Raw genomic sequence first — 15988 nt, forward strand, 5'->3', positions numbered from 1 at the left:
AAATACGCAGAGTCTGAAGAATTTGCAAATTTGAGCCATGAATAGAAATAAAAATGAAAACAAAAACAAAAAAACTGTTGCTGTCACTTGAACATAGGGTATCAAATATGTAGATTTATAGTTTAATACATTAATATAGCTGGAATTCTGGAAAAGCACATGAACATTGTGTTTTATGGGAGATTTCCCCATGAGCAGATGTCAGATTTTTACTACCTACTGTACATGACAGCAACAGAGTAAAATGGTAATTTATGGTACATTTTACTCCAGGACAAATGTACATATTAAATGTATGCATTTTAAATGTTATAATTTTTGAGACAGTGGTCCTGTTAATACAGAGCACAATTCTTGCATATTAATGTTGCTTCTGTAATCTCTTCCAACTTATCCTTGAATCTACTTTCATATACTTTGTTTTCTTCCAACTAGATGCCGGGTGGACTTCTCCCATGCTTATTAATGTCCTGTGCATTGTGTATGGTTCTATTACTCCATGTAGTACTTGCTGCTGGCATTGAGAGAGGACACCGGAGAATAGTCCATGTTACTGGTGAGTCAGTGCTGTTCAGTGTGCTCACTAGACCTTGATCATGAGATAAGGTCATATTTCATTTTTATTGTAATCTTTAAGAATATGGCTGAGCGTTGAGAACAACCTTCCCACGTCATGGCATTGTGACATGATATTACAGTGGAACCTTGGATGCAAGCATAATTGGTTCCCGGAAACATGCTTATAATCCAAAGCACTCTTATATAAAAGCAAATTTCCCCATAAGAATCAAAGGAAACTCAGATGATTAATTCCACAATCCAAAAACATTTGTAGAAAAATGTTCAAAGCAAATCTGAAGCCAATTTTTTTTTTCTATTTGAAAGTAGATTTTTGTTTGTCTGGTACTTACATGTTGTTCCGCGGTACTCCCTTGGCTATACGAGGCCCCCCTGTACCCCAAAATCACTTTTATCCTTCTCAACCCACTTGGTTGAATACTGTTTGACAGGAAGAGGCAGAGCTGTTCTCCATAGCTCTGCCTCATAATCCTCAATTGCGGCCCATTTTTACCACCCATCTTATTCCCGCTTCTGAGGATATGAGACTCACATCATTGCAGGGTGTGTCAGGTAGAGGCAGGCACATCCATCTGAGCATGCGTGCTTGTCCGCGTGTGCAAACAGCCCGCCCAACCTCCGAGCATAGTTGAGTCTTGGAGCAGGGTGGCACTCTGGGTCGTGCCTGGACATTCTTCCAAATTTTGCAGCCATTTTAAACCAAGAAGTATGGATTTTTGACTCTAAAATTGCCAGTGAATGGAAGGTTGCAGAGCAGCAATAAGTTGACATATGTGCTTAATGTGAATTAATTTATCCAGCATTTGGATAAATTACATTTGGCTTTAGATTTGCTTTAATACAAAGTACTGTACTATATAAAGTAAAAATGTAAAAAAACACTTTCACTGTAACTAACAGAAAAATCATTGCTATCTGTTGGCCCCAACCTTTTTTTGTGTGGCTTTAACAAGAATCCTATCCATGGAGAGTTGCTTTTTCCTCCTTTTGAGGATTCAAAAAATTCAGGGCAATGTGACATTGTACAGCAGAAGGGAATGGCAGCGCTTCCAAATAGACGCTGCACCTGATTTGTCTACTTGCACAAGTGGGCAGGGCTTGAATAACGGGCAGATTACACACCTAATTCTTACTTGGTGCTGCTAGCCATGCTAGCACATTTCTGTAGGTTTCATTTCATTTGCAGTCTGGGAGCACTGCCTATTACTTGCTGTCTTTTGAACGAATGTGACATTGTAAAGTCCCTGCAATCCTACAGCGTCAAATGGAGAAGAACCATTGGCTCAGTTGTGATGACGTGACGCGTATACAGAACTGCTTGTATATCAAGACGTTGCTTGCTTATCAATTCAAAATTTAATTAAATGTTTGTTTGTCTTCCAAAGCGCTCTTAAGGGCCAATTTCCACTAGCCATATTGCCCCGGTGCGATCATCGCACCGAATCACATACAAACGCGGGTACTTCTGGCCGTGTGATGTGAAGCGGCTCAATAATACCGCTATGGGAATTGGATGTGCACTGTGGAAAACTGCAGCACGTTTGAAAATCTACAGTATACTGCAGTGTTCGATTTTCTGTACAGTAGGGCAAGAACTATTATTTTAATGCGTTGTGCTCTCAGCATTGCACAGTCTAGTACCGTAGTGAAGATATGGATTTTGTTCAGAATGGTCAAACCACTGGGGGCATTATTATTATTATTTTGTATTTATATAGTACTGACATCTTATGCAATGCTTTGCAAGCAGCACACACAAAGTACTTGCGTTTTCATCATTCATTGAGTATCATCCCATATGGCCTTTGGGGAAAAGGGGGGACACTTCATATTTAAAGGACACCTGAGGTGAAAATAAACTAATGAAGTAAACAATTTTATCTATCCTCCTTCTCCTAAAAATGACTTTTTAAGATATTCCACAGTTTTATTTGATATTTAAATCTACTTTTTAAGTTTTTACTGATTTATTGTTTTTGCTCAATGAGACATTCATTGAAATATGCCAGAGCTGAAATATATGAACTATTGACCCTTTTTTCTCTTTCCTGCTCTTAGCAGCCATTTTCGGCTAGGAAAGTGTTTTATAGTTGGAATTTCTTATCAGTGAGGGTCACACTGTAGTCTGACCCAGTCCTGACTCAGACAGGAACTGCCACGTACATACCTGATGTTTAACTCTTTCAGGCAGACAAAGAAAAAAAGGAACACAGCATAGTTATTTGTGTGCTTGGCACAGTACATACACATGTCTATCTCATCATGTCACATGTCACCTCGGGTATCCTTTAACTTACACCCCTGAACACAAGAGGGCTGTCCAATACACCACCATGCTGCCCAAGGCATTCAGGCTCAACTAAACTCTAGCAAAACGGCTGGCAGGGTTTGACCTGTGGGTTTTACCATTTATTTATGTGGTATAGCCTTGAAGTGTACCTGAAGGGAAACAGAAAAAATATTGATTACTTACCTCAGTAGTGAGGATCAGAATGTTTGAATTAATAATGGATGGAAAAAGACAGGTTTGTGAGTGACATAGTCTGACACAATTTATCAGCAACTGGCCATGACTTGGAACTGACACATTGATTTAAAAACATTCACACTAAGGTGAAATCTCCTTGCTATTAAGGGACATTGGCCTGCAATGCTTGAATTGTGATATGCTGTAATTACTTTAAAACTTTAGTGTGCAGATGATAGACTGGCAAGAGCCCACACACCATCTGCAAACTACCCTACAGACACTGCAGAAAGGGCCTATTTCCACTACACACAGATTGGATGCAGAATGGATGCAGAAAAACTGACTCCAATGAAAGCCTATGGGCCTGTTTCTACTAAACGCGATTTTTCTGATGCAGATTTTCCCATAGGCATTCATTGTAGTCAGTTTTTCTGCATCCATTCTGCATCAGTTCTGCATCCAATCTGCGTGTAGTGGAAACAGGCCCTAACAGATCTGCTAAAACAGGGCCAATTGCCATGGATACAAAACTCTCTCCCTATGCTTGGCTGAAATAATTTGTCACAGCCACTTAGGTTTTCATTTGTCCAAAAATATGAACAACAGATTGAGCAGATTGAACAGATTCAGCAGATAGTCAGGTGAGATGGCCAATAGTGGACATTTTGACCAACCAGTTATTGAAAGAATGATTGTTCATATTGCATCTAAATCTGAAAATCTGCTGTGATAGATTCTGTTGGCAGAGCACAAAAGAGCATTATGTATCCATGGAAACAGGAGAGTACTATGTCTTTGGGTATCTTAAAGTATGGGCAAAGCACAGGTAGTGAAGAGCTGATATTTGTGTGCAAGTAATTTCAATCCACACGAGAAGTTACATATTCCATGAGACCATATATAATCACCAACTGTTCCTGCAAATTGGCTTCCTCCAGCCGTTCTATCATAGGTTTCTTTTTTCGATTCCCACCACAGCTACAAACTTTGTAAGCAGCGAACAAAGAGAATAAGGGAGTTTATGTATGCATTTAAAGGAGAACTCCATAAAAAGTACCATTGTATTGGACATTGAACAGGGATATACATTTCTAATAGATTCTTTTAGAATAATGACTGCACTTAAAAAGTTATCCACTGTAAAAGTTTTAAAGGATACAGAAAGGTTATGTTGCCCATCAGTTTCCATTAATAGTGAATGATGCTACTTACTGTACTTCTGTCAGTAATCCTGACAGAAGTACAGTAAGTACAGTAAGTTGCTGTTACCTCTGCTGGCAGCGCATCTGGCACTTCCGGTGCAGCCGGCCGCATCGGCGGGAATGATGTCAACAGCATGTCTGCGGGGATCCGGCCGCATGATACTCTGACTAAAAGTGAGGGCGGACGCATGCGCTGGCAGCGTCGCTCCTCTTATGCTCTTTGGAAGCGTGTCAGCTGACCAGCTGTCAGCTGACACGCAGGACTCCACCTCCGGTTCCTGATTGGCCAAGCGGCTTGGGGGCGTGTGTCACTGACAGCAAGGCCGGTCTGCGGGAGGGTCAATCGATCAGCATCAGAAATCCTCTCACACTGTCATTTTGCTCATCACGAAGCGTAAACCTGACTTCGCAATTTGATGAACTGACTAGTGGAGAGGCGTTCGGATGCCAAAGGATTCACCACACACATAAAATTCAAAGATCTGCCACCAAGCGGGTTACACAGCCCGCTACTGTAATTATGCTAATACTTCGAGAACGCTCTGTAAACCCTTTGCAGTATGCAGGAATCTGGGTCAGCTCTGAATATCTGAGCCGGATTCACGCATACGGGTTATAAATGTACACTTCTATTAAACTCAGGATAGCGGTTTCAGGAGTATGAGTACGATTGTGTATGTTCAGCAACAGGTCATAACCGCTAAACTATTTTTAAAACGTTTAATAACAAAAATGCATTACATACAGTTACTGTATATACATAGTGTTGGGCGAACATCTAGATGTTCGGGTTCGGGCCGAACAGGCCGAACATGGCCGCGATGTTCGGGTGTTCGACCCGAACTCCGAACATAATGGAAGTCAATGGGGACCCGAACTTTTGTGCTTTGTAAAGCCTCCTTATATGCTACATACCCCAAATTTACAGGGTATGTGCACCTTGGGAGTGGGTACAAGAGGAAAAAAAAATTTAGCAAAAAGAGCTTATAGTTTTTGAGAAAATCGATTTTAAAGTTTCAAAGGGAAAACTGTCTTTTAAATGCGGGAAATGTCTGTTTTCTTTGCACAGGTAACATGCTTTTTGTCGGCATGCAGTCATAAATGTAATACATATAAGAGGTTCCAGGAAAAGGGACCGGTAATGCTAACCCAGCAGCAGCACACGTGATGGAACAGGAGGAGGGTGGCGCAGGAGGAGAAGGCCACGCTTTGAGACACAACAACCCAGGCCTTGCATGAGGACAAGAAGCGTGCGGATAGCATGCTTTGTACCACCATGCAGTCATAAATGTAATAAAGATAAGTGGTTCAATAAACAGGGACCACGCGGCAACGCTAACCCAGCAGCAGCACACGTGATGGAACAGGAGGAGGCGCAGGAGGAGAAGGCCACGCTTTGTGAGACACAACAACCCAGGCCTTGCATGAGGACAAAAAGCGTGCGGATAGCATGCTTTGTACCGCCATGTAGTCATAAATGTAATAAAGATAAGAGGTTCAATAAACAGGGACCACGCGGCAACGCTAACCCAGCAGCAGCAGCAGCAGCAGCACACGTGATGGAACAGGAGGAGGCGCAGGAGGAGAAGGCCACGCTTTGTGAGACACAACAACCCAGGCCTTGCATGAGGACAAAAAGCGTGCGGATAGCATGCTTTGTACCGCCATGTAGTCATAAATGTAATAAAGATAAGAGGTTCAATAAACAGGGACCACGCGGCAACGGTAACCCAGCAGCAGCAGCAGCAGCACACGTGATGGAACAGGAGGAGGCGCAGGAGGAGAAGGCCACGCTTTGTGAGACACAACAACCCAGGCCTTGCATGAGGACAAAAAGCGTGCGGATAGCATGCTTTGTACCGCCATGTAGTCATAAATGTAATAAAGATAAGAGGTTCAATAAACAGGGACCACGCGGCAACGGTAACCCAGCAGCAGCAGCAGCACACGTGATGGAACAGGAGGAGGCGCAGGAGGAGAAGGCCACGCTTTGTGAGACACAACAACCCAGGCCTTGCATGAGGACAAAAAGCGTGCGGATATAGCAGCAATGCTTTTTGCCGCCATGCAGTCATAAATGTAATACAGATGAGAGGTTCAATAAACAGGGACCGGAAACGCTAAACCATCCCAGATGTTCATCGGTCATGTTACTTGGTTGGGGTCCAGGAGTGTTGCGTAGTCGTTTCCAATCCAGGATTGATTCATTTTAATTTGAGTCAGACGGTCTGCATTTTCTGTGGAGAGGCGGATACGCCGATCTGTGATGATGCCTCCGGCAGCACTGAAACAGCGTTCCGACATAACGCTGGCTGCCGGGCAAGCCAGCACCTCTATTGCGTACATTGCCAGTTCGTGCCAGGTGTCTAGCTTCATGCCCGGTTTCAGGTCCAGCGGTGCCAGCCACAAATCCGTCTGTTCCTTTATTCCCCTCCAAATTTCCTCCCCTGTGTGCTGCTTATCCCCAAGGCAGATCAGCTTCAGCAACGCTTGCTGACGCATGCCAACAGCTGTGCTGCACTGCTTCCACGATCCTACTGCTGCTGGTGCTGGGTTAGCATTTCCGGATGAGGTACAGCTTTGAGATGCGTTGGAGGAGAAGGAGTCAGAGAGGTAGGTGCTGCTGTTGTTATCCAGCTGTTTGCGGCGTGGGCAACACCCGCGCCGTAGCAGGTGAGGAATCGCTGCCAGGCTCCACAAGGTTCACCCAGTGCGCGGTAAGGGAGATGTATCGACCCTGGCCGAACGCACTCGTCCAGGTGTCAGTGGTGAGGTGAACCTTGCAGGCAACGGCATTCTTCAAGCTTCGGGTTATTTAGCTGACCACGTGCTCATGCAACTCAGGCACTGCAGAGCGCGCAAAGTGGTAGCGGCTGGGAACCACGTAACGTGGGATGGCCACTGACATCATGCCCTTGAAGCTGTTTGTCTCCACCACTCGATATGGCAGCATTTCGCAGGCCAGAAGCTTGGCTATGCTGGCTGGCTGTTACTGCCACGGCCCGGGGGTCATTTGCTGGCAATTTCCTCTTGTGCTCAAACATCTCAGAAACAGACAACTCAACCGTAGCGCTGCACACCGAAGGGCTGTTGGTTGTTGTGTTTGATGAACACTGGGAGACCTCAAGAGCACTAGTCCGGAAAGTGACAGTGTCAGCATCGTCTGATGTTTGTGAATGTTGTGAACCACGCAATGGCTGGGCTACTGCTGCTGCTGAGGCGGGTCTGGTGGTGAGTCTGGTGAACCCAAGGGAGGCAGTGTTGCTGGTGGTACCCTGTCCTGCCGCGTTTGCCCACAGAGTGGGATGTTTGGATAGAATGTGGCGGCTCATGCTGGTGGTGGAGAGGTTGTTAATACTTTTCCCCCTGCTCAGGCGGGTCTTGCACACCTTGCAAATCGCCATGGTAACATCCTCAGTGCAGTCTTCAAAGAAAGCCCAGACTTTAACTGGCTGAGGACTCGGACCTCGTGCGTGATGTGCTGGTGCTGCTTAACCCACTGCTGGACGCTTGAGAGGTCATCCAAGTAATTATCTGGTCCTGTTCTTTTGGATCTGTGAGGGTTGTTGTCCTGGACAACATGGGCAGTATTGAGTGGGTTTTCTTGGGTGCTCCCCTGTGGCCTGTACGTGAACCGTCAGGGGAAACACCTCTTCCCTTGCCCCTCCCTCTTTCACCGGATTTCTTCCTCATTTCACTTATCCTTAAAGTACACGCTGACTGGCAGCAGTACAGTGGCAGTACAGAAATGCTATACAGTGGTGGGTGAGCGGTGTACCACTATTGTCAGCAGTGACACAGAGCACAATGCTATACAGTGGCGGGTGAGCGGTGTACTACTGTTCCCAGCAGACACAGAGTGGAAGTAAACACAATGCTATATAGTGTGGCTGAGCCGTGTACACAGAGTGGCATTAAACACAATGCTATATAGTCTGCTATATAGTCACCCCGAACAGGGTGATGTTCTGCAGAACCCGAACAGTGGCAAACACTGTTCGCCCAACACTACTGGGAGGGAACGCAGATTTTAGTACCTAAACACACGATACAACATGTTTTCCGGGGTCGGACTCTGAGGCACATACAGATGGTCCCGATCATCATCCTCATCATACAACTCTTCTCCTGAGTCTGACCCACCCACCACCTCTGCCACCCCAACATCCCCAGACACAGACCCCTCATCGTCCTCAACATTAACTTGGGATGCTGGCCTGAGCCAGACCTCCTCCTCCACATCAGGCCCCATCATCTCCTCAATGGCAGCCCTCATTAATCGCTCTGGCGACGGACTGATGGACACAACGTTCTCCTCCGGGGAGGGCTGCTGCTGACCACTGGCTGCTGGGGTGGATGTTATAGCTTGCGTGGGGCGTTGGCTGTTGCTGTTGTTGGGAGTGCTGCTCACAGCGGAGGTCTCTGGGGAACTCATGTTGAGCTCATATAGTGGTTGACGGTGAGTGGAGTATTACTGATCCCAGCAATATACACACTGACTGGCAGAGTACGCAATGCTATATAGTGTGGCTGAGCGGTGTACACAGAGTGGCAGTAAACACAATGCTATATAGTCTGGCTGAGCGAGCGGTGTACTACTGTTCCCAGCAGAATCAGAGTGGCAGTAAACAATGGTATATAGTCTGGCTGAGCGGTGTACATAGAGTGTCAGTAAACAATGGTATATAGTCTGGCTGAGCGAGCGGTGTACTACTGTTCCCAGCAGAATCAGAGTGGCAGTAAACAATGGTATATAGTCTGGCTGAGCGGTGTACATAGAGTGTCAGTAAACAATGGTATATAGTCTGGCTGAGCGAGCGGTGTACTACTGTTCCCAGCAGAATCAGAGTGGCAGTAAACAATGGTATATAGTCTGGCTGAGCGGTGTACATAGAGTGTCAGTAAACAATGGTATATAGTCTGGCTGAGCGAGCGGTGTACTACTGTTCCCAGCAGAATCAGAGTGGCAGTAAACAATGGTATATAGTCTGGCTGAGCGGTGTACACAGAGTGTCAGTAAACAATGGTATATAGTCTGGCTGAGCGGTGTACACACAATGCTATATAGTCTGCTATATAGTGTCAGTAAACAATGGTATATAGTCTGGCTGAGCGAGCGGTGTACTACTGTTCCCAGCAGAATCAGAGTGGCAGTAAACAATGGTATATAGTCTGGCTGAGCGGTGTACACAGAGTGTCAGTAAACAATGGTATATAGTGTGGCTGAGTGGTGTACACAGAGTGTCAGTAAACAATGGTATATAGTCTGGCTGAGCGGTGTACACAGAGTGTCAGTAAACAATGGTATATAGTCTGGCTGAGCGAGCGGTGTACTACTGTTCCCAGCAGAATCAGAGTGGCAGTAAACAATGGTATATAGTCTGGCTGAGCGGTGTACACAGAGTGTCAGTAAACAATGGTATATAGTGTGGCTGAGTGGTGTACACAGAGTGTCAGTAAACAATGGTATATAGTCTGGCTGAGCGGTGTACACAGAGTGGCAGTAAACACAATGCTATATACTCTGGCTGAGCGAGCGGTGTACTACTGTTCCCAGCAGACACAGAACAGTAAACAGAATGCTATATAGTGTGGCTGAGCGAGCGGTGTACCACTATTCCCAGCAGACACAGAACAGTGAACAGAATGCTATATAGTGTGGCTGAGCGAGCGGTGTACCACTATTCCCAGCAGACACAGAACAGTAAACAGAATGCTATATAGTGTGGCTGAGCGAGCGGTGTACCACTATTCCAAGCAGACACAGAACAGTGAACAGAATGCTATATAGTGTGGCTGAGCGAGCGGTGTACCACTATTCCCAGCAGACACAGAGTGGCAGTAAACAGAATGCTATATAGTGTGGCTGAGCGAGGTACACAGAGTGGCAGTAAACAGAATGCTATATAGTGTGGCTGAGCGAGCGGTGTACCACTATTCCCAGCAGACACAGAACAGTGAACAGAATGCTATATAGTGTGGCTGAGCGAGCGGTGTACCACTATTCCCAGCAGACACAGAACAGTGAACAGAATGCTATATAGTGTGGATGAGCGAGCGGTGTACCACTATTCCCAGCAGACACAGAACAGTAAACAGAATGCTATATAGTGTGGCTGAGCGAGCGGTGTACCACTATTCCCAGCAGACACAGAACAGTGAACAGAATGCTATATAGTGTGGCTGAGCGAGCGGTGTACCACTATTCCCAGCAGACACAGAACAGTGAACAGAATGCTATATAGTGTGGCTGAGCGAGCGGTGTACTACTGTTCCCAGCAGACACAGAACAGTACACAGAATGCTATATAGTGTGGCTGAACGAGCGGTGTACTACTGTTCCCAGCAGACACAGAACAGTACACAGAATGCTATATAGTGTGGCTGAACGAGCGGTGTACCACTATTCCAAGCAGACACAGAACAGTGAACAGAATGCTATATAGTGTGGCTGAGCGAGCGGTGTACCACTATTCCCAGCAGACACAGAGTGGCAGTAAACAGAATGCTATATAGTGTGGCTGAGCGAGGTACACAGAGTGGCAGTAAACAGAATGCTATATAGTGTGGCTGTGCAAGCGGTGTACTACTATTCCCAGCAGACACAGAGTGGCAGTAAACAGAATGCTATATAGTGTGGCTGAGCGAGGTACACAGAGTGGCAGTAAACAGAATGCTGAGCGAGCGGTGTACTACTATTCCCAGCAGCGACACACAATGACTGGGGGGGACCCTGGCTAGCGTGGCTGGAGCGCGAACTACCCTGCCTGCCTACCCAAAGCTAAACCCACAGACAAATGGCGGAGATATGACGTGGTTCGGGTATTTATTTACCCGAACCACGTGACAGTTCGGCCAATCAGAGCGCGTTCGGGTCCGAACCACGTGACCCGTTCGGCCAATCACAGCGCTAGCCGAACGTTCGGGGAACGTTCGGCCATGCGCTCTTAGTTCGGCCATATGGCCGAACGGTTTGGCCGAGCACCGTCAGGTGTTCGGCCGAACTCGAACATCACCCGAACAGGGTGATGTTCTGCAGAACCCGAACAGTGGCGAACACTGTTCGCCCAACACTATATATACACCAACTAACATATACATACAAAGCTTAAAAATAAAAGTGATAAAATTAGAAAGTTCTTACTTAGTTACGGCTGAGCAGTCCATTTGGAGAATGAAGAAAAAGAGTCCAGTTTAAATGAGCATTAAGAGTCTTTGGAAAAATGCATGCGTCAGAACTTCTGTGGAACGCATGCTCAAAGCTCTTCCTTAGCAGATGAAATGATGAAAGACAAGGGGGGCTCTGCTGGCCCCCAGATTTATACAATCTTAGAATTGGGGCTGGGTTACCTCCAAACTAGGTGGAGGGAAGGTGGGGTTATCTCCTGGCAGCAAGGTTGCCACCCCCAGACTCAGAGCAAGAAAATGTAACATTTATTAATAATCTGTGTGACTCCGCACCCAGAGTGGCGCATCGCAAATCCGAGGCTATATTCATAAACGGACTGCGACCCTGTATCAAAGAGGCTGCACATGCCTATTCTATCGCATTCGCTCTACGCAGGCTGAAAAAAGCAGTTTCCCTACTGATTCCTGACAGTTAGAAAACTGTAATTTGGTGGAATTACAGAATTGGTTTATGGGTATCCGAAAATGTAATTTTTGTCTTTCTGTGACAAGCGTATTTTGAAATACAAATACATTAAAGTTTCCTTTGTTTGATTGTATGATTTTGGCGGGGAATCCTTATCTGGCCAGTTCGATCTGGCTTTTGGGAGAGGGGTTGAGGTAGCAAATGGCTCTCCCCAGGAGGTCGAGCCACGTGTGAAATTCCTTGCTGACCTAACACAGGACATGGGGGAAGCTACTGTACTCTGCTTTTAAGAGAAGAGAGGGAAAAGACATTTGCTTGTCATTTTTGAGCAAGAATGTCACGTCTACTGATGGCGCAATCGATGTGCGTCATCGGTGGGCGCGGCATGCAATTTTATTCACCACATCTCCCCCTACCAGTCGGCCAAACAGAGTGGGTCTGCCAGACCTGGTCTACGTGCCTCTTAGCTACTGAACGGGTTCTCGACTTCTTATCTGACTGCACTTTAGACAACTCACCAGAGGCATAAGGCCTCATGGTCCGGTGTGTCCCAGTGTCCGCTTTGCGGATGGTGCGATGGACACCAACAGGCTTACCTCTAAAGGCCTGGCTGGGTTTGTGTAGTGCTTCCTGGAGAGAGTCGTTGGCTGACATCCAGGTCACTTTCTGACTCTCGGGTGTCAGCCTGCGAATCTGGAAGCAGCATGGCATACCCCTGGTTTAACTGACTACACCATGGCAAAACATTTTGGTCAGCACCACCTAGGTAGACAGTAGAACACATTTTAAGAAACGAATTAGCCTTCACCTGGGTGGCGAGGCGTGCTCCTCCAGGAGGGATAGAGGGTGGTCCTCTGGGCAGTTTTGCACTGGGTTGCTCCTGCAAGGGGAAGACAGGGAATGAACTGCCTGTCCCCACCAGCTATTTGGTAACAGGCAATGGTGGGGCACTCTGGCTGTCATAGCAGGAGGGGCGGTCTAGGCCTCCAGCTGCCTGCTCTGACACCTGGTATTCTTCCGCTGTCCGGCAAGGATATGACCCAGGAAAAACAACACAGTTACCTCTTAGATTAGAGACTGTCACATTTAAACATACATCATTTTTAGCAATGTGAGATTCAGCATGAAAGCTATTAGCAACATCTGGTACAACATTAACATCACAGTTACGTTCATTTTTCACATCATGTACACAGGTATCAGGAACAACAGTGACAGGCTTAGAATCAGACCAACAGTGATTAGACAGCTGTCCGTTAGAAACAGGTACCTCTTCCTTGCCTCCTTCCCTAGGAGAGCTAGGTACAATTACCCCAACAGTCCCTCCCCAAGCTTGTACAGTAACTGAGTGGGTCCGGACGGGAGATCTGGGGTGTTTATCATAGGTTCATAAAAAGATCGTAGGGTGCCCAGATCGGTGCCCAACAGCACAGGCACTGGGATGTCATCTGTCACCCCCACAACTCTTGTCTGGCGCCTCCTTCCCCAATCGAGAACAACACGAGCTTTGACGATGCGTGCGTGTGTGTCACCAACTCCCACAAGTGTAACACGCTCATTAGGCAGGAAATTCTCCCTGGCAACAAGATGAGAGTGAACCAAGGTAAGCTCTGCGCCTGGGTTGCGGAAACCGACAGCGATCTGGTCGTTTACTTCCACGACTTGATGATTTCCGGAAAGTCGAGGATTTGCCGCTCCCATGACAAGGTAGGAGTGTGCAGTAGAGGATGCGCTAGCCGATTCTGCGCTAGGCTCTGGAGACGGCGTCTCACATATGTGGCATCAGGCGAACGAGTAGCAGGTGCAGCATCCGGCCTCTGTGGCTTTGGGACCCGATTCCCATGGTTAGCAGGGGGAGGAGAGCTAGGTTGCGCAGTTCTCCCCCCTTTCCAGCTCTGGGATGGAGGTTTGCGGATGTCCGACACACGGGTGGCCACAAAAGTGTCTGCAAGTTCTGCGGCAGCTTTGGCGGAGTCAGGCTTCCGCTCCAAGACAAAATCTTAGAATTGGGGTTGGGTTACCTCCAAACTAGGTGGAGGGAAGGCGGGGTTATCTCCTGGCAGCAAGGTTGCCACCCCCAGACTCAGAGCAAGAAAATGTAACATTTATTAATAATCTGCGTGACTCCACCCCAGAGTAGCGCATCGCAAATCCGAGGCTATATTCATAAGCGGCCTGCGACCCTGTATCAAATGAGGCTACACATGCCTATTCTATCGCATTCGCTATTCGCAGGCTGAATAAAGCAGTTTCCCTACTGATTCCTGACAGTTAGAAAACTGTAATTCGATGGAATTACAGAATTGGTTTATGGGTATCCGAAAATGTAATTCTTTTCTTTCTGTGACAAGCGTATTTTGAAATACAAATACATTAAAGTTTCCTTTGTTTGATTGTATGATTTTGGCGGGGATTTCTTATCTGGCCAGTTCGATCTGGCTTTTGGGAGAGGGGTTGAGGTAGCAAACGGCTCTCCCCAGGAGGTCGAGCCACGTGTGAAATTCCTTGCTGACCTAACACAGGACATGGGGGAAGTTACTGTACTCTGCTTCTAAGAGAAGAGAGGGAAAAGACATTTGCTTGTCATTTTTGAGTGAGAATGTCACATCTACTGATGGCGCAATCGATGTGCGTCATCGGTGGGCATGGTATGCAATTTTATTCACCACAGCGTGTTCTCCTGCTTACCCAGGCTATTTAAGCTCTGTTCTGACACTTGCTCACTGTCTGCTCTAGCTAACACTTCGCAGTGAAGGCTTCAGACCTTAGTCAGTTCCGTGTGTGGCTTGAACCGGCAGGACCCCGGGGATTCCATACTAGCTAGCCTACTATTATTATTGTCTGTTATACTGTGTTTGACTTCTGCCTGTTATCTGACTTCCCTTTGCCTAACGATTCTGTACCTTTGCATATCTGATCTGTTGCCGACCTCTGCCTGAACACTCACGTTGTATTTGCCTGCCGATTTTGTACCGTATCTTTCAGATCTGTTACCGACCATATTTGTTGACCATTCTCCTTATCTGTACTCAGTGTTAGTGCTGCCTTCTACTGACACTGTCTGTAGACGTTTCCCGTTTAGGTAACGTCTGATATTTGTCTGTCTGCTAGTGCTCACTGCTCACACACTAGCAGATCGTTACAACTTCACTCCTGTTTTATCCACAAAGGGACAGAGTGGCCAATGGCCAAGTGTCACTTGAGGGGAGCTTAATTGTCAGCAACAATGCTGTCTCTACCAATCTTAAGAAACATCTATTTTTATGGCAATGGCCAGTACCAATGGGTTACGTGTTGAGAAACGCTGGTGCAGCCATGGAGACTAGGATCTCTAGGCAAAAGGTGGATAGTGTGTGTTCGGCCTTGGATCCTAGAGAGGTAAGTCACTTCATTCCTTCACTCAGCTTGCCACTCTGCATGATGGTTTTTTTTTGTTGCCTATACTGGGGGTCACATCTGGCTACCTGTACTGAGGGGCTATGTCTGGCTACCTTATATGGGCGGCTCCTCTAGCTACCTATATTGGGGTCACATCTGGATACCTATACTGCAGAGGAGCAGCTAAAAAAAAGCACAACAAGAATGTACGCTGAATAGCCGGCACTAAGGCCTCCCATAGTGGGTTTAAGGCTAGGCACAATGAGGGGAATTAGTTGCCCATAGGGGGGTATTAGTTGTTCAGTGGGGCTATTAGGTGCCCTCAGGAAGTTATTAGTTGTCTGGGAGGGGTTACTAGTAGTCCAGGTGGTTATTAGTGGCCCACAGGGAGGTTATCGTCACATCTGGCTACCTATACTGAGTATGTTTGAGTGTGTGTGTTTGTGTGTGTGTGTGTGTGTGTGTGGGGGGGGGGGGTTAACTAATACTGGGTTCTCCTATTGCTTTCTACACTGCAGAGAGGGGCTTGTTTGGCTAACTAATTCTGGGAGCTCTTCTGGCAACCTATACTAGGGGCTATGTTTGCCTGCATAATACTGGGGTTTCCTCTGGCTATCTGTACTTGGGGGCAAGCCTGGCTACCTACACTGGGGAATAAAGGGCCCTCTCTTGATACCTAATAGTGGGGGCTCCCCTGGCTGCCTATACTGGAATTCACATTAGGGCTGCACGATCATTTTAAAATCCAAATCACAATGTGGGGCA

At 46.7% G+C, this 15988-nt stretch overlaps 1 protein-coding gene across 1 annotated transcript in view; it reads left to right on the top strand.

The window, feature by feature from the left end:
- The first annotated feature begins 452 nt into the window (after positions 1–452).
- HAPLN4 (hyaluronan and proteoglycan link protein 4) overlaps positions 453–15988 on the top strand; it is a 30035-nt gene continuing 14499 nt past the window's right edge. The window contains exon 1 of the mRNA XM_068234187.1: positions 453–556. Coding sequence (XP_068090288.1) covers positions 466–556 — 91 coding nt within the window. The 5' untranslated portion in view covers positions 453–465. The remainder of the gene's footprint in view (positions 557–15988) is intronic.

This window comes from Hyperolius riggenbachi, chromosome 1 (assembly GCF_040937935.1).
Source record: "Hyperolius riggenbachi isolate aHypRig1 chromosome 1, aHypRig1.pri, whole genome shotgun sequence".
NCBI classification, from domain to species: domain Eukaryota; kingdom Metazoa; phylum Chordata; class Amphibia; order Anura; family Hyperoliidae; genus Hyperolius; species Hyperolius riggenbachi.